The sequence below is a fragment of the Psammomys obesus genome, unplaced genomic scaffold (genome assembly GCF_907164565.1).
Source record: "Psammomys obesus unplaced genomic scaffold, mPsaObe1.curated_primary_1811, whole genome shotgun sequence".
Classification (NCBI taxonomy): Eukaryota; Metazoa; Chordata; class Mammalia; order Rodentia; family Muridae; genus Psammomys; species Psammomys obesus.
The window spans coordinates 36,762,780-36,789,480 of record NW_026596079.1 but is presented as its reverse complement, the minus strand read 5'-3'; the positions used below and the strand labels follow the sequence as shown (position 1 = coordinate 36,789,480).

Genomic DNA, 26,701 nt, shown 5'->3' with positions numbered 1-26,701 from the left:
AGGAAGGAAGGAAGGAAGGAAGGAAGGAAGGAAGGAAGGAAGGAAGGAAGGAAGGAAGGGAGCTGTGGAGATGGCTTAATGAGTAAGGTACTTGGGTACATTTCCCATAAGCTTGAGGACATGAATATCGATCCCCAGAACCCACATAAAACTCAGTGAAGCAGCATGCACCTACGGTCTTAGTACTGGTGATGCAGACACAAAAGGATTCCTGGAACTTGCAAAGCTACCATACATATACACATGTATACGTAAACACATATTGCTTCCTTATATATTTACTAATGTAAAATTGTATCATATTTAGTGTCCATGTATTTTTTTTTCATTCCTATGGAGGACAAGATTCATGTTCAAAGCCTATATTTGGGTTTTATAATGTTAGTGACTCAAAATCCTACCATAGTTTGATCCAGGCTCAAACCCTGACTCCCAGTTGTCGAATTTCTTTTGTTAATAGCATCACTGTGAACAAGTCTTCCTCTTTTTTGTGAACAAAGATTCTTCTCAATATTAACAGTGTATGCAACGTGAGAACAATGAAATGTAATTCAACCCGAGCCTCCAGAGTAGATGAATGGTGCTGGTCACATATCTAATCAGAGTGACTCATGTGAATATTTAGCTCCTGCTTTATGTCAGTCTTGCTTATTTTTAGTAAAAAGAATGAAGTGATGCTATGTTCATCTGGTGCTAATACCCTCCAAATTATACAGAGTTGTACATATATTGGACTAAATAAGCCGTTCCCTAAATAACCCTACACCTAGTATCTTTTAAAACCAACAGTTTCCCACTCTCTGGTTTTAAGGTCTCTTCATTGTCTTTTCAGTTCTTTATGGATGTTCACCCTCTTTTTATTTTTGGCCAGCTGCCAGAATTTTTTTCTGTAGATTTATTTTTTTTGGCTTAATAGCATGAGCTTAGAGTTCTAAACCCACTTCTATAAGATCCTTCCTTCCTTTATTGATTGATACTTGAAATTACACTATGAAAAACTGAACCTCTTAACATAAAACTCAGTTTATGGATGACATGCAAATGTCTCTAAAGTAATGGGTTCCATCTCTTGACTGGCCGGTGGCTCTGAGAGGAGGGCAGTGACAGAGGAGGACCTTGAGGTCTCAGATTGCGTCTCCCTTCCATTCTCACACAGCAATATCTGTCATACTCCAATTAATGATTTATGTTTAGATCCGAACACATCTACAAGAGGAAATAACTTTTAAGGACCGCTTGTCCAGTGTTTTCATGGAGACAGGGGTTGTAAGAGTTAAATTCAAGTGTTCAGCCACCTATGTGCAGCAGCACATGGCTTTACTTGCCATCTTGAGAAGCTCAAGAGTTCCTGTCAGGTAGTTGGTATCTCACTCTTCCAATAGAACAGCCTCTGTTCTCTTTCCAGTGTCTATCTGAGTCTGTAACCAGCACTATTCTTTTAGACCTTAACCTTAAAATAATTGTTTAAACATCATCTTAATTATTTGTGTGAATATATTTAAATATGTAGTTGATTAAATATTTTAGTTTTAATTCCCACTAGATAGTATGGCATATTCTGTGTTCCTTTAAACTTCTGAACTTGTTGCATTTATTACTAATCCTGATAACAGAGACATACTGTATATACTGAGAGAACACACAATCCTAAGTTGTACAGCAAACATTCTTGAGTTTTTTATGTAGTTCCACAGGCAAGAACTGAATGTGCTTGCAGGTTAGAAATGCTAAGTGTGCAAAAATTATTTTGATAAGTAGCTTCAGTAGAAATAGGTAAACAGGAAAGAAAAGCCTTTTTGTTTTGTATTACTTGGGAGAAGCCGAATTTCAGTGTAGAAATGTTAGGTCTGACATGGTAGTAAACAAACCCTTCAGGGATGACTGTGCATCAGGGAAAGCTGATGGATGCCGACTGGCCATGAGCTGGTGATATGGGCTTGCGTTGTTTGCCTATAGTATTGTTTCTTTGCAAAATTCAGTATTATATGTACGAACTGGGACAGGTAGTAAATTTGCTCACCATGCAAGCCTGGTGACCTGGCATTCACCCCTGGAACCCAGAAAAAGGTGAATGAAGAAGAAAACTCCACATATACATGCCATGGCACTTGTAGGTACCCACACATCTTTCTCTCTCTGTCTCTCTCTCTCTCTCTCTCTCTCTCTCTGTCTCTCTCTCTCTCTCACACACACACACACACACACACAAACACACACACAATTATCAATTTAAATTAAAAAAATAAGCCTCTTCAGCATGGAGTACTTTAAATGGTGCTTCTTCATCTGAAACAATAAAAAAATGAAAGGATATACAAGGAAGGAGGCAGCACATAGAATAATTGCAACCAAATGAAAACAGTAAATGCAATGCATGCAGCCACACAGAACAGCAGGACAGAAGCAATTATAAGCAATGTATCAACAAGTAGAAAACAGCATAATACAATTATATTCTGAGGGAACATAAAAGCATGAACTAAGGAAGGAAGGTTAATTAGGATATGCTTGCTTGGGGCAATGGGAACTGCACTAAGTCTGAAGGAAGCAATGGGTTTGAGTTAAAGAGAGGAGCAGGGAGGGAATCCAGAGTGAAAGGGCTGAATGACCTGGCCAGAGAGAAGCAGTCAGAACAAGCCCCATTTAAGGAAAAACAAATGATGTGTTTGCCGCTCCTGGAGAGGCTGTCTGAAAACCATGCAGACCTCTTTCTAGAGGTTTGGAAAGGGCACAGGGTGGAGGCAGTGAAAGTTTTAAGGAAACCTGAATGGTAATTCTGTAAAAGTACAGAGATTTGTGTACTTTGAAAAAAAAAAGTGTAATTGTGTTATATCACTTGTTTCATAAAACTATAAATGAATTACTAGTGAATAACTCCCATTGTCAAAATCGTATGAACATGTGTGTTCGCTTCCTGGCTTTTGAAATTGCTCTTTGCATTTGGATGTGAAGAATAGACACTGCCTGATGGATATTTATTCTTGGCTAAAATTCTGCATAAGGCTTTGAAATATTATTTTGCCTAGCAAACTTTAGCAGTTGCTAATGTCATTCAAAAATAGTTGAGCAAAATATGTTTGTGAAACATACAGCTTTTACTGTCAAATTATTTCACAAGAGAAAGGAAAATACCATGGTAATCTGATATTTATTGAATAGAAATCTTTAAATGTTGTCAAGGATTTCATCAAACTGATGCCTAAAATAAGTAAGAAATCTGTGCCCTCTGTTTTAACGTCTGTTTTGATGTTGGTTTCTACAGGATCCATCCCAGTCAGCTGTCCATACGGGACAACCACCCACCACAGCCCTCTCGGCCTTAGATAGCACAACCAGAGCACAACTACTTTGGAGCAATGCAATTATGAATTTCTTGAGGGGTAAAAGGGATAGATAAGTTTGGGAAAGTCAGCTAACATGGTACATGGGTAGTTTCAAGCAGCAAAAGGGTTAATCAGATTTTCATTTTAGATAGTCACCTTAGTAACAATCAGAGGCCCCAGACTGTATCTTTCCTATTTGCAGAGAATGTTTAGATTTACAGAGTAGCTTAGCTTATTATATACCTGCTTGATTGCTGGATAAGGCTTATGATTAAAAACAGAATAAGATTCATTTTTATAATGTTGCAAAGAAGAGCAAAACATTGAAAATGATGTCACTGCTGGTCTGGGGCTCAGTGAAATGACTGAATTGGAACCCTGGTGTGACAGGGCTTCTAGAAAGCTGAAAATAAATGAAGGTCAGCATTTTTTTTGCTTAAACTTTTAGTGTAAATGAGTAGAGTGAACCAGAATTTCACAAACAAAGCCGGCCTCATAACACTGTGAAAAATTCATATCAAGTTCAGTCTTATTGCAAAGTACATTAATCTCACAAAAATTTACTTGTATTGTACATTCAGTGACAGTGACTTTTCACCCAGAAATAAAAAAATAAATAAATCATATACAAAAAGGTTTTTTTTTTCAGAATTTCCAAAAGAAGGAATAGTGTTGCTAAACATGTTGAAATCCTTCATTTATACTTCTGTCCAAATAACAAGCAAATAAACTTGACATACGGCTCTACACATGGCCCCAAACCTCACCTGGAGAGGCAGATTTCCTAAAGGCAGAGAGAAGCATTCAGTCTGTTTGCCAGGACCAGATCTGTCTGAAGCAGCTGCTGCCAATTAGTGGCAAGAATTATGCAGTGATGCCTTGAGACACGTAAAGCTATCAGAGTTCAGCACTTGCAGAACTTACTCTCTGAAGCAGGAAGTCCACAGTTCTTTAGATTCTGTCTGGTTCCTGGTAGTGCCCTGCTAAGCAATGAGCCTGTCCCAGCACCCCGAAAGTCATGTCTCGGCCTCTGGTGGCCACACAGTTTATCCAGTATTTACAGACAACTTCTGACTGACTTTTGCTTATTGCATTAAAAAAATACCCTACATGCTTCCCTTGTGTCTCCTATGTAGCCTAAAGAGCCACTGGATATACATATGAATAAAATGAGCAAATATACAAAAAACAGAAATATTTTGAAACAATGCAAGTTTGTGTTTGGAGAAATCATGAAAAAAGAGTTTTGAAAGCAAAAAAAAAAAAAAAAAAAGAAAAGTGCATATGTGCACATGTGTCTTATGTTGAATAGGAGAAAAAAATGACAGAGGCAAGTTGTTGCTTACCTATAATCCCAGATCCTAGAATTCTTAAAAATGAGGCAGGGGAATATGATTTCCAGGACAGTGTGAACTGTGTAAAAGAGAGACTGTCTCAAAACAAAACAAAACAAAACAAAACAAAAAAAACAAGGAGGGTAGAGTGGGAGAAGAGGAGAAAGGAGGACTGGAGAGGGGAGGAGAGAAGAGGAGAGAGGGGGAAGGGAAGAGGAGTGGAGGGGAAGAGGAGTGGAATGGAGGGGAAAGGTAGGGGAGGAGAGAAGAGTAGAGAAACACTGAGCAAACCACCTTGTTCATGGATATTCTGTAAGATTCCCTGTATTTTCTTAAATCACTGTCTGTCATAGGGTAGTTGAGACAAATAAACTCCAAAGACCATGGAGAATAGTTTGGGGATCTAAAAGAAGGAAATAGAGATGGGAAAATTAGAGGATAAATCAGAAACAAAATTCACATGGCCCTTAATTATTGACACAAGAATTCATCTGTAATTTCTAGCTAGATTAAGAGATTAATGACCTCTTTCTTCTATCCTTTGGAGTTGACCGCCAGTGAGACTGAGGCTGTTTAGGTTCTTTACTCAGTGTAAATAATAGGTCATAAAGGAAAATGATCAGAGGGTTGAAGGCTTTTCAGGGGATTAAAGCTGAAAGTTGAGAAACATTGCGTTAAATAAGCTAAAGTATTTTATTTACTACATTTCAAATGAATATTTTGTCACCAAAAGAGATAGCTTGCCATTCACATGCTAAAAGTACTTTTATTTTCATATATGCTATGTTAGATTCTAAATGAAGACATTAAATTGAAAAATAAATACCCATAGATATTGAAGTGCCTAAGGGTTCTGCAGCCTCTTTAGTAGAATGTTTGGTAAAGGTGACAAATGTATTTGTTCTAAATGTGCATTTTCCAATGAACTTGGAGAGTTAGTTTATAAATATAACTCCTTGCATTTAGTCATTTCCATTTCTTTTCTGATTTAAGTAGAGTGTCTGCAGCATTGCCACCTATGCTTTCATAATAGCGTCATATGAACCAATACTGAAGAATAAAACCAAATTGTTGATCAAAGCAATCCATAAATATTTAATTTGAATCTGAAGGGTTTTTTCAAATATCTAATAATATTGTTGAATTGGCTTGTTTTGTTTTGTTAATGTATTCATTTAATCAGTTTATATTCTAATCATAGCCACTTCCCTTCTCTCATCCCAGTCCCACCCTCACATCCCCCTCTCCCCATTCCCTTGCACTTCTCCTTAGAGAAGGATACCTACCCTGGCACATCAAGTCACATCAGAACTAAGGGCTTCCTCTCCCACTGAGGCCAGAACTGGCAGCCCAGTGAGGGGGAATGGATCCAAAGGCAGGCAACAGGGTTAGAGACAGCCCCCACTCTAGTTGTTAGGGGACCCAAATGAAGACCTACCTGCACATCTGCTATACATGTGTAGGGGACATAAATACACTCCTTACATGCTCTTGGGTGGTGGTTCAGATCTGTGAGTCCCTGTGGGCCCAAGTTATTTTACTCTGTAGGTTTTCTTGTGGTGTCCTTGACCCCTCAAGCTCCACCTTTCCTTCTTCTCGCTTTTCCACAATATTCCCCAAGGTCAGCCTATTGTTTGGCTGTAGGTCTCTGCATCTGTTTCCATCAGCTGTTTGATGAAGTCTCTCAGTAGACAGTTATGCCAGGATCCTGCCTGCAAGCGTAGCAGACTATCATTAATAGTGTCAGGAGTTGGCTCTCTCCCATGGGGTAGGTCTCAGGTTGGAACAGTCATTAGTTTGCTATTTCCTCAACAGTCATTAGTTTGCTATTCCCTACACTTCTTGTAAGCAAGAGAAATTTTGGGTCAAAGATTTTGTGGGTGGGTTGATGTCTCTCTTACTCCAATGGAAGTCCTGCCAGGCTACAGGGAGTGGGCACTTCAGGCTCTATATCCCCCACTGCTAGGAGTCACCCCCACAGACTCCCAAGAGCCTACCTTCTTCCTAGAGATGAACCCTTATTGATTTCCATTCTCTTTCCCAGACCTCTCCCCCACACCCGCACTCTCTCCACACTGGAAAGTCTGAGAACATTGTCTACTTTTATATTTCTTTCTACTGGGTCACTACACATTGAAAATGTCTATTTGTAACATTTTAGCCTGTGAACCAGGATATTGTCAAAGATGTTCCCAAAAGCTGAAATAAGGTCATTTTCCTTTTACTGGAGAAATTACAGGAAGTTCTAAATATGTATGAGTTGTTTCTATGATTGTGGCTTGGTAGGCAGAATGCCTTCCCAATGCTACTAAATTGTGTGTTGTGGCACAGCCTATAATCCCAACATTCCAGTGGTCTAAACATGAAATAGGACTAGCAAAGTTCAAAATTATCCTTGAACTATCTACAAGTGAGGCCAGCCTGGGCTAAATGAGACCCTGTCTCAAAAATTAAAACAAAAAAACAAACACAGTAGACAAAGAATCATTTTTCCCACTTCTAAATTCATTGGGGGAAACTTGATTATAACCCACTATTTGACACACGAGGACTTCAACACAATCTCAAAACTTCTTCTTCAGCTTTGTAACTAGTTCTCTTAGTTCCTGGCTGAGTTGGTGTTTTTTTTTTGGGGGGGGAGTTCATTTCCCTGCTGAATCATCTATAATCTAAAATTCTCAGATATCTTCCAAGTTCCTGTGCTCTGGTGGGTATTACCACACTTCTCTTGCAGCGTGTATGACTTGCACATTATCTGTTGATGGCCTGGCTTGCCTGAGAAACAGAACAACATATGTACTAAAAATTAATGAGCATATTTCTGGAGCCCACTGGTAGAGTCAAACAGTTCCTGAATGGGGAGTGAAGATTAAAAGAAAATAAAAAATCAACACACTACACATGGGATCTGTTCGAGAGGAGTGCCAGTAGAAACTGCGCACCTGTTTATTCCACAATCCCTTTTTATAGTCAGAGCAAACTAACCTCAGTACAATGAAGGGTTCATCATGTAGTCAGACTTGTTTACCTCAACCATCTGTCTGTGTGATCCTCACACAAACAAAAGGAAGTGAACTTGGCAAAACATCCTGCTTACTGTCTCAAACAAAAGGAAGTGAACTTGGCAAAGCATCCTGCCTATCTCTGTCTCCAGGTGAAGGCCAGAGTGAAAACATGTTTTTTGATGAGAGCTCAGTAACAAGGCAGCCGGATAAACAAGCAGCTCTCCACAGTATATAAAATGGGCTTCAAATGGTTGTTTAGTATATCAACACAGACAAGTGACCACTGAATAAGTACTGCTGCTGAGGAAGACAGGGAGAAAGGAAGAGGGTAAGGAGACAGGAAGATGGAGAGAGAGAGAGAGCTATAAAAGGAGAGAGGAAGAACAGAGAGAGAAAGAAGGACTATGGGAGAAAGAGAGAGATAAATAGAGAGAAAAAGAGAAGAGAGATGATGAGGGAAGGGGAAGGAAAAGGAGAAGAGAGGAGGGGAGGGGAGGAGAGGAGAGGAGATATAGGATGGGGGAGAGGGAAAATAAAGGTGGTTGAAGGTGAGGTACTGAATGGAAGGAAAAGAGAGTCAAGGAAAACATAAAAGATCACTGAAAAAAATGGTTACAAGTAAATAACGAAATATTTGCACCCCAAGCAAACATAGTCTAACCAAAAGGGGTATAAGGGCTTTAAGTGAAAAACCTGATATTCAGAAAAATAAAGGAACCATTTTGAAAGAGAAGCATGCTTAATGGTATCTTTGGATTTTGCTGAGAGATAGGACTAGGAAACAGATGGAAGATGTTCCAAGATGTCTGATTTGCCTGATATGAGTAGATGCTCTCCCAAGTACCCGGAGTATCTAATGCCTGCCCCCTTGCTTCTGGGCTTACATAGTCTCTTCAGATGAGAACACTCAGTTTAAGACTCTGTAAGGAATGAGCAGAATTTGGAGATATTCCAAGAAAAAGCAGTAAAAATAGTACCGTGAGAACAGATTAGGGACGCAGAATATCAAATCATTCAGCTTAAGAAATAGAAGGGAAAGTTAAATCAAAACAAGTAAAAAGACATGATCACTTTTTAAAGTGGGAAAGGATTTTAATCTCCAGCTAGAAGTCCAACTTTGCTTTTCAAAGTTGAAAGCAAATGAATCTGCTTCACAACTGGAGACACGGGGTAAGACTTATGTGATTAAATCTTTGGAAAGTGATTTTGAAAAATGAGATCACTGCTTGCCATTAATGATCAGCAACATGGCTCCTAGTCTACCTGATTCATTACAGATCATTATTTTTCCCCAAACAGCTAACTACAGGGACATGCATTATTGTATAAGTTTCGGAGGTACAAAATATTTCTTAATTGTTACTTGGGTCTAAGCCTAGATCTTTTAGATGTGAGCATTCAAAAGAATTTTCATCCTGTGTTTTAAAATAGTTGCCTTAACTATTTTTACAGATTTCCTCAAAGTAGTTTTTTAATTCAATAGCAATTCATCAGTGAATTTCTGAAGTTTGCACATTTAATATAAAATTTTGAGTAACCTGCCCTCTTTAAGAACCTCAGTCATATTTTGTGTGATGTAACAGTATCTTGAAAATAGCTAAGAATTTTTAATATCGTTTTTTTGTTTACACATTTTAAGATCATTATGCATACTCTAATGCATAATTATAATTATGCATTCATGATGTTACCTGTGCTGGCTTAGCTCAGAAATAGTGTGAAGCAGCTATCTCGAAGCTACAGGCTGTTTCCCATCACTTAGATTCTGATCAGAGCTGTTTGTTGAGTCTTATTGGAACACAGGCTGTCTTTGCAACCGTCCCAAGGCTGGACCCTTCTTTTTATCGCTAGTTTCCCCTCCTGCCCTTTCTCCTCCAACTCTCAATCTTTACTTTTAAGACAGGAAAAAAGCTACCAGATAATTTGGTTTTTGTCCCATGTGTTTAGTCTATTCACAATAGTTAAATGAGAGGGATTTTTTAAATTCTGAGGTTTACTTCTCCACATTTAATATTGGATACTATAAATGAAGAGACTGTTGTTTTTTTCACGGGTGAGATTTAACTATCAACTGGCCTTATCATTAGGTTTACTTTAGCTTTGCTTAAATTAGTCTAGTACAGAATTATCAGATTTTCTTCCATATGTTGCTGGACAGTATGATTTGAGAAAAGGGGAGTTGTTCCTGGTTATGTCCTTATCAACATTTGAAATAGATCCACATTGTGACTCTCTTGAGAAGGTACTTTCCGTGACACTGAAAGTGTGGAAATTGAGAAATATGCCTTCCTCTGACACACTGAAAGTCTTGGGTATTAGAAAAGAGAATTTTATCTAGCCAGCCCAACGTGAAAATAAGTGTTCAAGTTCAGTGCTACACTCAAGGTGCACAGTCTTAGTTGGTAGGGGACATTTTGCTTACAAATGTCATATTTGCACATGCTGGTGTACTTATGCACACACAAAATTTAGCCCTGCATATGTAATGGGGCAAAGCAAACTTCTCAACTGGAATTTTGTTGTGTTGCTACATTTTTTTCTTCACACAAAGTTGAATTTGTGAGTTCTCTGTCAGTGTGAACTATAGGCTCAGATTGAAGGTTCTCAAGTATATGGTAGGTCCTGTGAAAGAGTCAATAGAAGTATATGTGTTATCTAGTGGGAGGACATCTTTGTTCAATGGGAAGCACTCTGTGCCAGATATAATTTATTTAATTTTGTAAATGTTAAAGGATACCAATAAATTGTATTTAACATCAAGAAAAGAAGCTAAGTTAGAAAAGGTTGATTGAGCAACCCAGGAAAATCTGTTTTCTGAGTTCCTCCTGAAAAGAGGAAGGATGGAATCTTAGTGTCAGAAGTAGCCCAAACTTTAAAGGATTCCTGTCTCTTTTTGTCATAACTTGCTCAGGGAACTCATCTATTGTGACATAGAGAATCTAGCCTCTTACAGACAGTAAGAAAGAAGTTCAAGTTTAGTGAATCCACAGATCCCATTAAAAAACTGTAGAAGTGACAAGAAGCAGTGACTCTCAGGGAAAGGTCACAGTCCCCTTAACTGTGGGAGACTGTGCTTTGATTTGCACTTGCTTTCATTCTGTTGCGTGTGACAAAGGAGACAAGAAAAACATTAAATAAGTACATCAGATTAAGATAATAACATTTAAGACATTATGTCAGCATGCACTACAACACAAAATAACATCTTTGAACTGGTCTTACCACATAAGGAACTTGCAAGTTCGAGTTTAGAGTGGAGAAGTAGCAGAATTAGGGATGCAATGTCCAGCATTTTTCCCCCAGCTACTACGCTAATGCAGCACAAACACGATTTTGAGTCACATGATTACGTAACAAAACTATAGGCAGAAGTAAAGAGGAGCCATTGCATGTTGACTGGTGTGACAACGGTGGACTGTGAACTTCAAAAGGTGAATTGAAAGAATATTGAAATATTTTAGGATAAGGATAGGACGAAATGTTAAAGGAAATAGATATACTTAATCTAATTTAAACATCATATAATCTAGTCATGTAATATGTAATACCTCTTATTTTTAATAATAAAATTTTGTGCTTTATGTATAAGTTAATAAGCTAAAATAAAAAAGAAGTTATGGAATTTATACTGTCTTAAACAGAAAACATTTTTGTATAAAGTAAAGCTTTTTATTATTCAACTAACATAGAGTTGTCATTAAACTTATTTCATTAACATGGCAGTGGTGAGCTTGCTTGGCTACTAATTAATATGATAAGGTAATAAAGGATCAAGTGGGTAAACTGTTATATATTTTATCTATTTTATATCATTCTGTTAATATTAAGTGATATAAATTCAATAGGTTTTAGACCTTTTTTGTGACAGGGTGACAAGTAGCCCAACCTGGCCTTGCTTTTGTTATTAACTAAGGCAGACACAGTATTTCTGGTGGAAATTTAATTATTTTCCCCACTTTGCTTGATTTTCTCACATTAGTTCACATAATAAGCATAAACGAACACTTTGTATATTCCTTGTTCAGTTTATCATCCACCACAGCCCCATGAGCTGTTGTGACATTAAGAAGAGAACTGGTGCTCAGAGAGCTACATTTGCTTTAGCAAATTCACACCACAGACAAGCAGCCATTTTGAAAAGCCGGGTTCATATTCAAGCAAGCTAGCTCTAGAGCTATAGTGTTTTATCTTCACTGAGTCTACAATGGCATGAACTAAGATTTCTCCTTATTACTTTCAACATATTCCCCACATTCTACAAACATATGTTGTGAGGAGTCAGTGAATAACATTTAAATTACAGTTGAACACTTCCCTTTCAAGCCCATCTAGTCAAAAGAGCACATCTGCTTTATTTCTATGCTATGCTTTTTCCAGAGGCTTCCTTTTGGCTTTCCAGATTAAATGCAGTTTTGCCCAGCAGGGGAAAGGTCTGTGCTTGGGTTTTCATCCACTCCACTAGTGATCAAAGCCAAACTCATCTAAAAAAACAAACTAAAGAAACCCAGGCAAGTAGGTAGACAGTCTATCCAAAGACTCTGAAGAGAAGGAGTTTTTTGCACTGCTAAAGGCTGCCTAGCCCATCCTGTATGCTGACTGCACTCTAATGTCTCATCAGAGATCATGGGAAGCTACCCTGTGTTTGTTAAGGAAAAAATACGCATCAACAGAAGTATCCTATTCTTTGTATATTCTTGTGCAACCAGTTCAGAATATGCAACCTCGAGTCATTGTGGATCTCATCATGAATTCTGCTTATGATAGGAAATGCTTATATAGGCTATTTTTATCTGGTATAAGATATAGAAATCTCTATGAATCTAAAAGTTCCTACAGTCATGAAAATACAATATTAAAAGGTATTATCTGTGTTTCAAAATTTTTTATCACAAGGTAGACCATAATCAGTCTGTTCCCCTCCCTGGATGCCTGGTACTGATATTAAACATCTAAACCAGGCTTACCAGACCCCAAAATGTGCAAATGTGAGAAATAATTCACCACTATACTACAAATTTCACAGCTCAAGAAACCCTGACGATTATTAATGAGGTGCCAGGCAATTAGTTTCTACAAAGTGCAGCAAGGCATCATGTATAATGTAAAACAGAAACTGCTGGCCACTGGCTCATGGAAGATCATTTAAGCTAGCTTCCATGGGCAGGAAGAACACATATTAAGCACCCTTTCTGAGAAGCACCTTAATGTCTTCTCATCATGGAAAGAATTCAACTTTCTATAGATCTCTAAGAGAAAACACAAGACCACTCATGATGAAGAAAGTTTTTAGCAATAAGTGACTGTGTAAGTTATTTGACTTTTTAGAGTCTGGGTATTATACCTATTATAACATAGGTATAATGGTATTTTTATGGGATTGCAAGTAAAATCAGACAAGTTTAGACACAATGTTGCACCTACATTTTATCACATAGCTACTTAATAAATGTAGTAGAATAAAACATACATGATGGGAAAGTGTCACTTTTTGAGTTAACCAAAATTATTATTTTACTGGGAATTCTGTAAGTCTGAGAAAACACATTTTTTAAGAATAATAAGAAGCACAAGCTAGATATTTACAGCAACTAAATACCCAGCACTGTTTGTATACACTACATGTATGAACTCTTTTTCTTATTAAAATAATCCTGTACTGTAAACAGTTTTGTAACTGAAGTTTTTATTTCATGTGTTTGTGTGACTGCCTCCATCTGTGTATGGGCACAAGTTGCATGCATGTTACCTGTGGAGACCGGGGAGGCCTTCAGATCCTACACAACTGAAGTCCCAGACAATTGTGAGCCAGCTGGTGTGGATGCAGGGACTGAGCCTGCCTCTTCTGCAAGAGCTGAAGGTGCACTTAATCACTAGGCCATCTCTCCAGCCCCATAAAATAGTAAATTTAATAACTTTGATTAATTTTAGTAATTTCTATGAAGTCACACACTTAGTAAAGTGATGTGCAGATGGTGTTCACTCAATCATTTGCCACCCATGTACGTTTTTAAGCCACCTTTTAAGCATTAATTAGTAAAGTGTATTAAATTAACTAATGAACATAAACTTAAAATATACATATTCATCTGGCTATTGTGGTTAATATCGATTGCCATCTTGGCAGAGTCTGGAATCATCTAGGGAAAAAAAAGCCTCTGGCAGAATAAAAAGGCGTATATTGATATACTTGATCTTAGCAAAAGTCTGAAATGCAGTAAGTTGGCATTTCATAGATGCGGGGAAGCATGGTTGAACTCCAAATAAGCATTTTGAAAGACCATTATGATTAATTTGAGATATAACCATAAAAATATAAGCTGTGCTTTATGGTCTTTCATTTCTACACACAAGAAAACTGAGTGTTTTCAGCCAAATGGTAAGGATAGTCCCATAACCGTCCTGAAGCTCCACTTGGCAAGTACATCAATCAGAGGGGTTACATGTAATTGACTTTATTATTAATATTGATTTAAGTAATCTGTGTGAGTGCTACGTAAGTATTATTGTTAATATATTATGACATCTAGAGGAAGTATAAGACATCTGTCTCTCCAATTCTTGAGTTTCTCTGTGCAGAGGTAATTACTAAATGTCACTACACATATAAATAATTTCCATTAAAGCCCAAAATGATTATTCAAGCAACTGAAAAGTAACTTTCTCAAAACAGAAGCAATGAAGATAAGGCCATAGGTAGATGTGTTTGGCTATTACTAACTGGAATGAATTTACATGTAATGCTTATATTATTGACATTGCAGAAAGCATATTTAGACAAAAAAACTAATTTGTTTCAAAGTTCAAGATAAGTCACATGTAACTGACAGTTACAAAACACTAAATTTGTATCAAGCATTATTTTTTCATTTTTAATTAATATTTTTATGAATTACAGTTTATTTACTTTGCATCCCAGCTGTGGTCCCCTCCCTCATTGTCTCCTCCCAATCCTACTCTCCCTCCCTTTTTTCCCCCTATGTTCCTACCCCAGTCCACTGATAGGGGAGTACCCCTCCCCTTTTATCTGATCCTAGCCTATCTCATCAGGTTTCATCAGGACTAGCTGCATTGTCTTCCTCTGTGGCCTGGCAAGGCTGCACCCCCCAGTGGGAAGTGATCAGAGAGCCTGCCACTGAGTTCATGCCAGAGACAAACACTTGGAGGGGGCAGGAGCTCCAAAAGGAGGCCAACAGAGCCAAAAATACTCGGGCCTATGGGCCCTGAAGAGACTGACACCCCAACCAAGAACCATACATGGAGAAGACTTAAAACCCCTAATCAGATATAGCCCATAGACTCATTCTCCAAATGGGTTCCCTAATAAGGGGAGAGGGGTTGTCTCTGCCAAGCCTTAAATTTTAGTAAATGCTTTACTTTGTTACTTTAAGAAAATTTAAACTCAATAACCAGCATATACATATTGATGCTTTTTAGTCACAACTCTTAAAAAAAAAAAGGACATGATAGGTTAAGACAAGTTGGGTGGACTATACCTCTATTTGGAGAACTCTGGAGGGAGGGAAAGAAGAGGGGAGGAAAGAAGAGAGGGAGGGAAGGTGTAATGGATACACAGGGAAGAAGGGAGGGTAGAAATCAAATATAGGATAGAGAATTAACATAAACTTATGGAAATTTAGATGTGTCTTATAAATGAAACTCATAAAGAAATGAATTTACATTGTTTTTATTCTTTGTTTTCCATTTTAAAATAATTTATGCAGCCTCCCTTGCATTCTCCTTGTTTTTTATCTTTTTGGAATCTGTGCATCATAGTATGCTAATCCTATATTAAATGGCTAAAATCCCCTTATAAATGAGTACATATCATGAACTTCTTTCTGGTTTGGGGTTACCTCTCTCAGGATGATTTTTCTTGTTCCATCCATTCGCCTGAAATTTTCATAATTTCTTTGTTCTTAAAAGCTAAGTAGTATTCCATTTGTGTAAATGTGCCGCAGTTCCTTTATCCATTCTTCAGTTTAGGGACAGCTAGATTGTTTCCAGCTTCTAACTATTACAAATAAAGCAGCTATGAACATAGTTGAACAAGTGTCCTTGTTGTATGTTGGAGTGTCTTTTGGATATATGCTTAGGAGCAGTATAGCTAGATCTTGAGGGAGCGCTATTTCTAATTGTCTGAGAAAGTGTCAGATTGATTTTCCAAGTGGTTGTACAAGTTTACGCTCCCACCAGCAATGGAGACATGTTCCCCTTTTTTCCACACCTTCACCAGCATGTGCTGTCACTTGTGATTTTGATTCTAGCCACTCTGATGGGTGTGAGATAGAATCCCAGAGTTGTCTCTATTTGCATTTTCCTGATGACTAAGGAAATTAAGAATTTCTTTAAGTGCTTCTCAGCCAGTCACCACTGAAAGTTAGTAAGAAAAAATATCACATTACAGAAAGTTTTTCAGAGCTAATATTAAATTATTGAGCTCATTTGACTTCATAGCATGCTCCCTCAACTCCTGAGGAGTAGACAAACATGCTGAGCAGAGTGTCTGTGCATTAGAAGCATGGAACTCTCATCCTTGGCTCCTGCCCGCTTCTGCTATCTTCCATGGGGAAAGCAGGGTAACCTCTGTGTGGTGGATACTTGTTATGTAAAGAACAACTTTACAATAGGCTTTCTGAGCCTTTAGACACTTGAGTTATTTGTAATATTCTTGTAAACAAATTGTCATGGCGTTTACCTAAGCTTTGCTCAACTACTCTAACACTATCATGCTTCTGCCAGATACTGTTCTCCAAAGATACTATTATAAACACAGTATCTAGGACTAAGTTTAATATTTCCCCAGTTTTACAATGAGAGAGACTCACCTTTCTCATTTCCATACTTATTTTTCCATAGGCTTTTTAATTAACTATGACATCAGGAACTTTTAAGATCCCAATACAAGATAGTCCTTGTAAGTTTAAGAAAATAGATGTAAAGATAAATACCAAGAAAATAACTAATTAAAAGAAAAAATATGTTGGCTTATTGCAACTTAAATATTTTGCTTATTAAGACCCCTCTGTCGCTCATGATTCCCCTAAGCGCTGAGAATAAGTCACAGATAAGGCCTCCGATCTAAACAAGTCATTCGTGTTACTCCCTCCATGGCTCTGGGAACATCGGAGGAGACAAAGAAAACATAGAAGCTAGAAGATAGCGAGGAAGGCAACAAAATCCTATGCTCTAGACAGAGATTCTGCCAATGGAATCCAGACCCCAGAGAACCTGCAATTGCTTTACTTTCAATTGCTGCCTCATAGAAGAGAGATCTTCTCAACAGTCACTCATGTATGGAGCTAAGAGTTTGTGTGACCCTAAGTCTTACTGTGGAGCATCTCGCCCTTGGAGAGGGTGGCCACAATTATTATCATTTGTCTATCTACTGGTATGCTCACCAGACTTAAATGTATCGTTCCAATCCTAAGGCCACACAGATGGTCACGGTGAAACATGGAGGGACATGAACAAATCAAAAGACATGAATTCAGGTAAGAGACTGGTATAGAGGTGGAGAGGGACAGAGGAGAGAGGAGCAAAGGAAGAGAAGTTGAGAGCAATCAGAATTGTGTATTTGTGTAAAATTGTGAAAAAAAAAACAAATTAAAAAGAGGATTTTCTCATTTAATAGAAATTAGGATTGGCTAAAGTGAATGATGATGATGATGATGATGATGATGATGATGATGATGATGATGATGATGATGATGATGCCAGCAGATTCTTTACATGTTGTGTGGTAGGTTAATTACTGAAGGAAGGACACCTCTCAGTATCCAAGGGAATCTTTGAGGACCTATATTCTCTAGTACACAGTGTCTTTGGATGAATCTCAAAGAAAGACAACTGAACAGAATTAGCACCATGTTTTTAACCTAAGTAGGCCAATAATAGTTTCGTGTAAATGTACATCTAGTCTATGTACTTTATATTCTTCAAAATAATATATTTATTTTGAGCACATTGCTTTCTCAGAGCAGATCAAAAACATATAACATTCAATTAAGATAGATTATTTATTTGTATGTGTGCGTATTAATTTAATTCTTCCCCAGCAAAACATAGCACGTTCTTAAGTAAGAAGAAGCTCAGTTGGGTTAGGTTTCCATGCTCCTCTTCCTGGGCACACTAAGAATATGAATTTGGCTTGGAAGAAAATTCTACAGCAAATGTTTCATAATGACAGTACTAACAAGCTGTAAGGACATATGAGATCATCTTACACAGAAAGAAGATGAGACCTTCAAAGGTTAAGTGACTGGCTCCCGGTCACATAGATGGCACCAAGGCTCACGTGTCCCTGACCCCTGCCACAGTTTTGTGTGACAGTCTTCTAAAAGGAAGGCTACTGGAAAGCATTTTGTTGTAATCTTTTTCCTTCTCAGAGTTTCAGAGCTGACACTCTTTTGCACATTGCATTAGATGCAAGCCCAGAAACTCTGCCAGGAGCAAAACAACACTCCTTAAACACTATGTGACTCTCAGAGCTGCATAAAATAAAAAAGGTTGAAGCTAATGGTTGCCAGCTTGGAGAGAGTAACTCCTGCTTGGAGCCAAATGTATGTGAAGAACAGATGAGACTGTGGGAGTGGAGTTGGCAAAGAGAAAGAGAAATGAGTCTATTCTTTTTGAAAATGAGAGTCGAATAAATATCTGGATAGTTTAGGTGTTATTAATTTAGTGATTTTTTTTAACTTGGAAAGTGAAATATTTCTATCTTCAGAGTGGGTAGTTTCAGCTCACATTGTTTTCCTATTTATCACTGAATGGTTAGTCTTATTTGGAGAGAAAATTTGCTTTAAATAACCTCCGCATATAGAATTATTTGTTTCACTTTGAACAAGATCTTTATTTTTGTACTGAATATTTTATATTTTAACAGTGACTCATGTTAAGACAAAGCAAAGCAAATATACCACAAGAGAGAAAAAAAAGTATTGAAATTGTTGGTTCTTAGAGATAAAATGGTCTGACATACAGAGTAGAGGCTTAGTAGGCAAGAAGTCTATCATTTCATTCTACACTAATTTTTTTTTTGAGGTCTCTTATCATGGTTGACATCCCACATCCCACAGTCAATGTGAAGATGCTTCTTAGCAAAACTGCTCTAGAATTGGAATTTCCTGGTACCCATAACAGATATTTTATAGAGCCAAGCTCAAGAAAACCAAGATTGTAAGGATACCTTCATGAAACCCCATCCACACCTCAGTTCTGCCTACCAGAGTAACTGTGGCTCTCAGAGCACTAATGTCTTCCTCATTTGCCCCATTCTTGCATCATCTAATTTCACGGTATCTTTAGTCAGTTTTTGCTTGCATTTGAAAATTACATGGGGCACAACAATTTTTTCAGACAGTACAAGGTTTGGGTATTAGAACTTTTATAATGTTGGGTTTTGTTATTTGCCAAACAACAAATGTAAGTAATATGTTTCACCTAGGTAGGTGCACGGAAGTGTTATTAGTTATGTGTTTAAATGACTCTACCACCTGTCCCAAATACGTGTGCACCCCCCCCACCACATGTTTCACTAAAATGTTATTTCAACAACATCAAGTACAAACATTCAGAATGTTTGTTTTAAATATTTTTATTTATACTTATTTGCTTAAAGGCATTACTTTATTGACTGGAAATCAAATCTAGTTAAGCCAATAGTTTTTCAGAGCTATGTGACATGTCTGAAATTGCTGAAAATATAATACTGTAAAGCCTTGAATTAGAACTTGGCATGAAGGATTTTAATCAGTTTGCTCCCATTTAACACATTGTTGCTTCTTAAAATTCAAACTCATTGTCACTAGAAAGATCACGCAGTAGAAAGATAGTGATTAAAAGTCCCCATTACTGTAAGATTGAATGCAATCAAATTCCAATGTGGAGAATTACTTGGATGCATTAACTGAAATTTTTACAGTGAAAAATTTGTGTAGTAGTAAAAGATGAAATCACATACAGTATCTTTTTTTTTAATTAGCTGTGAGAACAATCAAGTTGAAATGGTCATGTTGGAGGATTGCATTCAATTTCTAAATGCCAAATACGAAGTGCAAAGTTCGTGTGTGTGTGTGTGTGTGTGTGTGCGCAAGCGCGTGCCATGGGTACTTCTGATTCTGATACAAATTAAATATCTGCAACAATTCTGAAATTTTCTATGCCTATTATCAACTATTTTTTTTTACCATTGAGAAAATATCAAAAGGTATCAATTATTAAAAGAGTAAAAAATTGTCAAACAGGCTTTGCATCTTTTTACTTACTACATACCTATAAAAACAGCACCAAGATGATCTTCATTGCCATCAACCTTCATCTAATGGCAAAGATGTAAAAGCTACAATTGTGTTTTCATATGTTTCTAAAACTAATCCCATTGAGTGACAACTGTCAAATAGGCGGGAGTGCAGTTCTCACTTATAAGTCTTCCTGTGACTTCTGCATCTTCCTAGCTCTTATTTTGGAAATACTCAGCAACATTTTCCAACAAAATTTGGAATCCCTGAAACAGCATTATGTCATCAATTTCTTGGGTTAGAATTCTCCTCTATTCTTTACCTTTGGGCTGTCTACTTTTATCTCCATTAACCTTTTGGCTCAACTATAAACATTTATTGAAGGCTACCTCCTTTGTCGTTCCAGTAACTCCAAAGGTTAGTGAGCAGTGGATGCCAGTCTGACCTCTTTTATCCACATTAGATGATTCTAATTATTTCTAAGAAGTGACACGTAGGACCCATTTTGTCCTTGTCAAGTTTGTCTAGTTGTGGGCGGTCTAAATGTGAAACGCTGGGTTCAAACTCAGATTTTTTTTTAACTTAAATTTTGAGCCACAAAAAGTATACAGTTTTTAAGAAGATTCCTTTCAAGCCTTGAGTTATTGCTGAAAGAGCTACAGATAAAACATAAACTTTAACTGACAAAGCTCTATCTCAGTAGGTATTTCAAAATGAAAACTAAAATATAGGAATAAAATTAGGATAAGTAAGGTTCTCTAAGTTCAAAAGCATCACAATCTTTTACATTAGAAAATTACTTTTTTCTCATCCTGCATGATCATCATTTGTCGGTTCCTCTCGTGTGTGCCTATTTGAAACTTGGGCTAAGGCAAGACATGGTGGTAAATGCCATTGTTTCTACAGGCTCTGTTCTGTTGGGAAATAACAGCAGCCCTCCATCTCCTCCTCCTCTCTTCTCTTGCCAGTCTTTTTTTCTTTCTGCTCCTCAACTTCTTTCTCTTCTCTTTGTTGTTTTCTTTTTTGTTTGTTTGTTTTGATTTTTTGATACAAGATCTCATGGTGTAAACCAGGCTGTCCTCCATCTCCCAGTCATTCTGCCTCCTCTCAAGAGATGAAGTTCTAAATTTCTGCCACCACACCCACTTTCTTGTCACTTTCTGTAGTCAATTAAAGTCATACACTGATCTAACTTTTTGGGTTATTTTTCTTCGCTATTTATTATTATTATTATTACAGTTTCTTCCTTTTGTATCCCCCTGTAGCCCCCTCCTCTCAGTCCCTCCTCCTTTCTCCTTTTCCCCCTATGCCCCGCCCCTAGTCCTTCTCCCCTTCTATCTGACCCTAGTCCATCAGGTCTCTTCAAGATTGGCTGCAATGTTCAATTTCCTGGTGACTAGACATTTCACAGCTATAGTGTTTTAGGGTCGCAAAACAATGGCTCGTGGATCTTGTAAACTGAGGACTGAGCAACCACATTCTTTTGCTGGTGGCCTAGGTCACTTCCCCACCTTTAAAAGCCGGGAGGATCCTTTCTGTGTGGAGTCTGTTTGTTTGTTTGCTTGATTGCTTGTGACAGTGTCTCACTCTAGCCAAGGCCATCCTGTAACACACTATGTGATCGGAATGTCTGTAGCCTCACAGCAATTCCCATACCTCAGCCTTGTGTGTGCTGAGATTGCAAGTGTGAACCACCATGCCCAGCATCTCAGCCTCTCTTCCTTTCACACTTCTGCCTTCCTTTCCTACATTTAAGGACTCATGTGGTTTGAATGGGTCAGTCTCATCATTAAGGACAATCTACCTTTTCATGATCCTCAATATGTAACCACATCTTTTGCTTAAGAAGGTAATGTATTAATAGGTTCTGAGGCTTTTGAGCATAGCTGTCTTTAGGACTATTTCCCTATCTGCCATGCCTTTTAGAAACTAACTCTTTTTCCAGTACGCTTGTCAGTTTGTATACCTTATGTGTTAATGAATATTTGCCTTAAATCTTGCATGTAAGCTAAAGAATTAAACTCAATAAAGTTTAAGGTTTCTAAAACTCTAGAATTTCTATGAAACCTCATACTGGAAAAAGATGTGATGAAATGAACCTAATGATCAATGGGAAAGTTATTATTATTTTCTATTCATGGATTTTTCTGGAGTGTACATTTCATATAATCCTGCCTAACTCCTTCCTTCTCACACTTGGTAATCTTCTTTGAAGGCAGTCAATCTCTACAAAAGTTGACTTCTTCAGAAAGAAATTGACTCACCTCCACAAAACTGTAATAACTGGTCCCTTGAGAATTTTTATCTACTTATTATTTATGTTACAGCTTGGGTATAGCTTTCAGCTAGACCGTCTTACACTCTTGCTTCTGCCTTGCTAATATGGGGTAGTAGAAATTGTTTCCCTTTCAACTCAGTTTTTAAATCAATTTCTACCCCTGCTGAAATGTGATGTATGTTTACCAAAGTCTTAAGAGATACAATGTGTTAACTTATCATTCACATACAATATTAATCAAGTATTTTTATTTGCACCACAACAACGTCTCCTCTTAAGTCTTAACTTGTTTAGGGGCAGAATGGTGGGGTGTGGGTATCAAATGCTGGAGCAGTGAGAAGAGAAAGACCATCCTTCACGTGAAGTATGTAGCAGTATGTGTGCTTATCTAATGTTGGAGAATTAAAATAGAAAGATCATCATTCAGGTGAAGTATGTAATAGTCTACATGCAGCAGGTATTAATTAGATGTGAACTAAGTTTGTTGCATTAGCAGGAGCAGCTAGATTGAGCCTAACATCCCTGACTCCTCAGAAACCTTCAGTCCTAGAAAACTCTGGACATTTATTTTTGCTTACTGTGAGCATGTTGGAAAAGAAAAGAATAACACTGCCTTCTACCAGGTTTTTGACTTACACGAAATTACTTAATCATTCAGGATTGATTTCCTCCTCTGTAAGTATGAAAGAGTTTGTGTCTAACACACTGTCTATATAAATAACACACATTCTGTCTGTGAAACTATCTCTATTGGTTAGGTCTTCTTAGGCTGGCAGTGATTCTCAACCTGTAGGTCATGACCATTGGGGGTTGAGTGACCCTTTCACATATATCCTGCATATCAGATATTTGCATTATGGTTCATAACAGTATCAAAATTAGTTACTAAGTAGCAAGGAAAATAATTTTATGGTTGAGGGTCACTACAACATGAGAAACTGTATTAAAGAGTTCTAGCCTTAGGAAGATTAAGAACCATTGGCCTAGAGAATTAACCACAGAAGGTTTTGCTGGATGTGTAAAGACACTTGCAGCACTGTTTCAAGTCCTTTCTCCGAGATATACCCCTTGAAGACTTTTTATTTTTAAGGAAGAAGAATTTTGAGGATGATTGTGATGATGAAAGTAAACCTTTTCTTTTAGTGATTTGTTGATTTGATGAAAGTTTTCTTTACATCTGTCTGTCTATCTATCTATCTATCTATCTATCTATCTATCTATCTATCTATCTCTCTATCTAAGCACTTTATGTCCTGATCCCAGCCCATTCCCTCCTCTTCTTCCAGTACCACCTTCATGCCCCCCTAACACTATTCAACCCTCTCCTTGTTCTCAGAGAAGCAGAGGCACTGAGGAGGACGTATCAACCCACCCTGGCCTCTCAAGTATCAGCAGGACTCAGCATGTCTTCTCCTCCTGAGGCCTGACAAGACAGTCCAGCTAAGGGAAAGAAATCCAAAGGCAGGCAACAGAGTCAGAGATAGCTCCTACTCCCTTTGTTAGAGGACCCACATGTTTACCACTCTGCAAATCTGCTACATGTGGAAGGAGTCTAGGTCCAGTCCCTGCATGCTCTTTATTTGGTGGTTCAGTCTCTGTGAGCTCCCCTGGGCCCCATATTGCTTTACTCTGTAGGTCTTCTCATGCTGGTCTTGATCCCTGCAGTTCCCTTTATCTTTCCTCCCACTCTTCCACAGAACTCCCTGAGTTCAACCTGTTGTTTGGCTGTAGGTTTCTACATCTGTTTCCATCAGCTGCTAGATGAAACTTCTCTGAAGACAGTTCTGCTGAGCTCCTGTTTGCAAGCATAGCACGGTATCTAATAGTGATGGGATGGTTCTCTCCCATAGGGCGGGTCCTAAGTCCAGCCAGTCACTGGTTTGCCATTTCCCCAACCTCTGCTCTATCTTTAATTGCACACTTCTTGTAGGCAAGGCAAATTTGGGTCAAAAGTTTTATAGGTGTGTTGGTGTTCCCCCTCCCTCTGCTAGAAGCCCTACCTGGCTACAGGAAGTCTGGAGTTTAGGCTCCTTAGCCCTAGCTGAAACTAGGGGCCTGAACTAGGAGCCTCCCCTTTCCCAGAGATGCCTTGTTCTGTTCTCTCTCAGTTCTCTCCTGTAAGACAGGACATGAGGGTGCAGGGATTTAATCCCAGACTTGGGAGGCAGAGGCAGGCCTGGTCTATAGAGCAAGTTCCAGAACAGATAGGACTACACAGGGAAATACTACCTTAAAGAGAAAGGGGGTGGGGGAGAAAGTTTTGAAGAATTTTTTAAGAATGTAAACAGAACTTAGTGTCGCCCAGACACTGTTTTCTTATATATTGTTCAGCATTTGTTCACATGGTCCCAGTAAATGCACATCTTTCCTGTATGCTACCTCTCCAGTATCTCCTGAGACTGTACAGACAGACATTTTCCCCTTGCCTTTGAATGACTCTCAATTTTCAGGAGTACAGCTGAGTGCTACGATCTTTTTCACACTTTATTTAGCATCTAACGTCTTCACCTCAGTCTTCAATGAATAAAAAAAAAAGATTCACATTTTTATTACTAAGAGCAGGACTGGATCTATCTCTTATACTCTCCATCTTTCTGTCTCTCTCTCTCTCTCTCTCTCTCTCTCTCTCTGTGTGTGTGTGTGTGTGTGTGTGTGTGTGTGTGTGTGTGTGTATTGAGTGGAAAATCAGGGTATAGACTAGTTGACTTTTTTACCTTACAATAAGATTTCCTGAAGACTTTGTATAATGGAAAGGCCTCTGGCTTAGTGTTCAAAAAGGACATTTAGGCAGACTCTCCTTTGAGTCAGAGAATTATTAGGATGGTGATTAATTCCATAAAGAAAAGGGCCACATCATGGTATGAGCTTTAAGGAGAGGTCTTTATGGCTGACTGCATGTTGCCACACATCCTAAACTACCCAAACCATTCCATACTACTGCCATAGCTAACATGCCAGATTTGTTTTTTTAAACTTGCCCTTTGTGGTTGATTATTGTGTATTATTAGCACACTGTATGGTAGTCATTGCCTTGCCTAATATGATGGTCATTTTAACAATTGAGCCAGCACCTATCTTACGAACAGTTTTTACATCCCTTTCCTGTTAAAATAGATTGGTATGTAGTGCACAGTTCTTGTTGTTGTGGGGTGGGTGAAATGGTTTTGCAGACTCCTGTGAGGTCTGAAGCTGCCAGGGTACGCAGAAATCCTCGAGCGAATACTTGTGAATGTCAATTTGGGAAATTCACGATAGCGCAGAACATGTGAGGAAGTCCCAGGATGAATTGAGATTTCTTTGGCAGAATCATATCTAGGTGAAAATTCAGTTCAGAAATTACCTTGAGACCCTTGTATTGTCCTCGGTGTTGTGGTTTCCTGATGTTTGATACACAGAACAGGGGCTGTCGAATGATAAGTCTGAATGCCAGTTGACGGCGACTCAGAGGAAGCACTGTCTCACTGAGACTTCCTGATCTCCTTCCTAGTGTGTCTCTTGTCCTGTAAGTTTATCAAATATCTTTTCAATGTACAGAATTCGGGTGCCACCCTCCGCAAAGTGCCGGATCGTATGAGAATTAGATTTGCCCACCGTTGGTGTAGCCTGCTAGAACGATGGCACTGGCGTCCCTGCCTGCATGTTTCTCTGGAGCAAAGGGTAGCTTGTGATTCAGTCTCTCTGCGTTTGAGTTATTCAGGTTGCTCTCTTACAGTCACCGGAAGACAAGGTGTGGCGAGGCGCTAGCACCATTGTTACTGCAGTAGAGTCTGACCACATATCCATACCTCAGCAAAGGCGGTTGGGTGGGTTTCATTATTCATTCCGAATAAGCACAGACTCTGCTAGAAATGTTGCTCAGGATCGAGCTTTGAAATGGATCCTGAGTCTTTAAATTCTTTCCTGTCTGTTTCAGGAAATCCTGAGATCCTGTTGATAGTGAAGTACAATGTGTCTAAAGTTCACTTCCAAACACTCAGCTCTGCAGTGCAAGTCATCTGCATTCTCTTTACAATTCAGAGCCACCAGAGATCCGCCTAATCTTGGAGATCTGACCCAGTATCATTTAGGGGGAAAAGCCTAGATAATAATTCCACTAGTGAAAGTAGTAAAAGCCTTACAGCTTCTGTCATCTTAAAAGATACCAGGGGGCAGGGGATAAGGCCTTGGATTATGGTTTGGGAACTTTAGTTGTTTGTAAAAATGAAATTATTAGTACATTTTTTATTATTCAAGTTTTTAAGCAACAGGAGCAAATGGCATCTGTTTGTTATCACTCCGCAGAAGACGAAGGCTCAGGTGCCCATGGTGCTGACTGCTGGTCCCAAGTGGCTTCTGGATGTGACTTGGCAAGGAGTGGAGGACAGCAAGAGCAACTGCATTGTGTACAGCAAAGGTAACCTCGTGACCCTTTCCCCTGTCTTCGCAGTGGCACTGACACCTGGGCAAATCATCAGTGCTCCGGAGGAACGGGGTAGAGGACCACGAACGATGGCAGCGCTCGCTCCCTTTTCCCTCTCGAGGCTTC

The 26,701-nt window shown here is 38.4% G+C and overlaps 1 protein-coding gene across 1 annotated transcript in view; it reads left to right on the top strand.

Annotated features, from left to right (window-relative positions):
- The window catches only part of Zfpm2 (zinc finger protein, FOG family member 2), a 362,370-nt gene that overhangs the window by 181,179 nt on the left and 154,490 nt on the right, over positions 1-26,701 (top strand). The window contains exon 5 of the mRNA XM_055626705.1: positions 26,458-26,569. Within this exon, the coding sequence (XP_055482680.1) occupies positions 26,458-26,569 (112 nt within the window). The remainder of the gene's footprint in view (positions 1-26,457; positions 26,570-26,701) is intronic.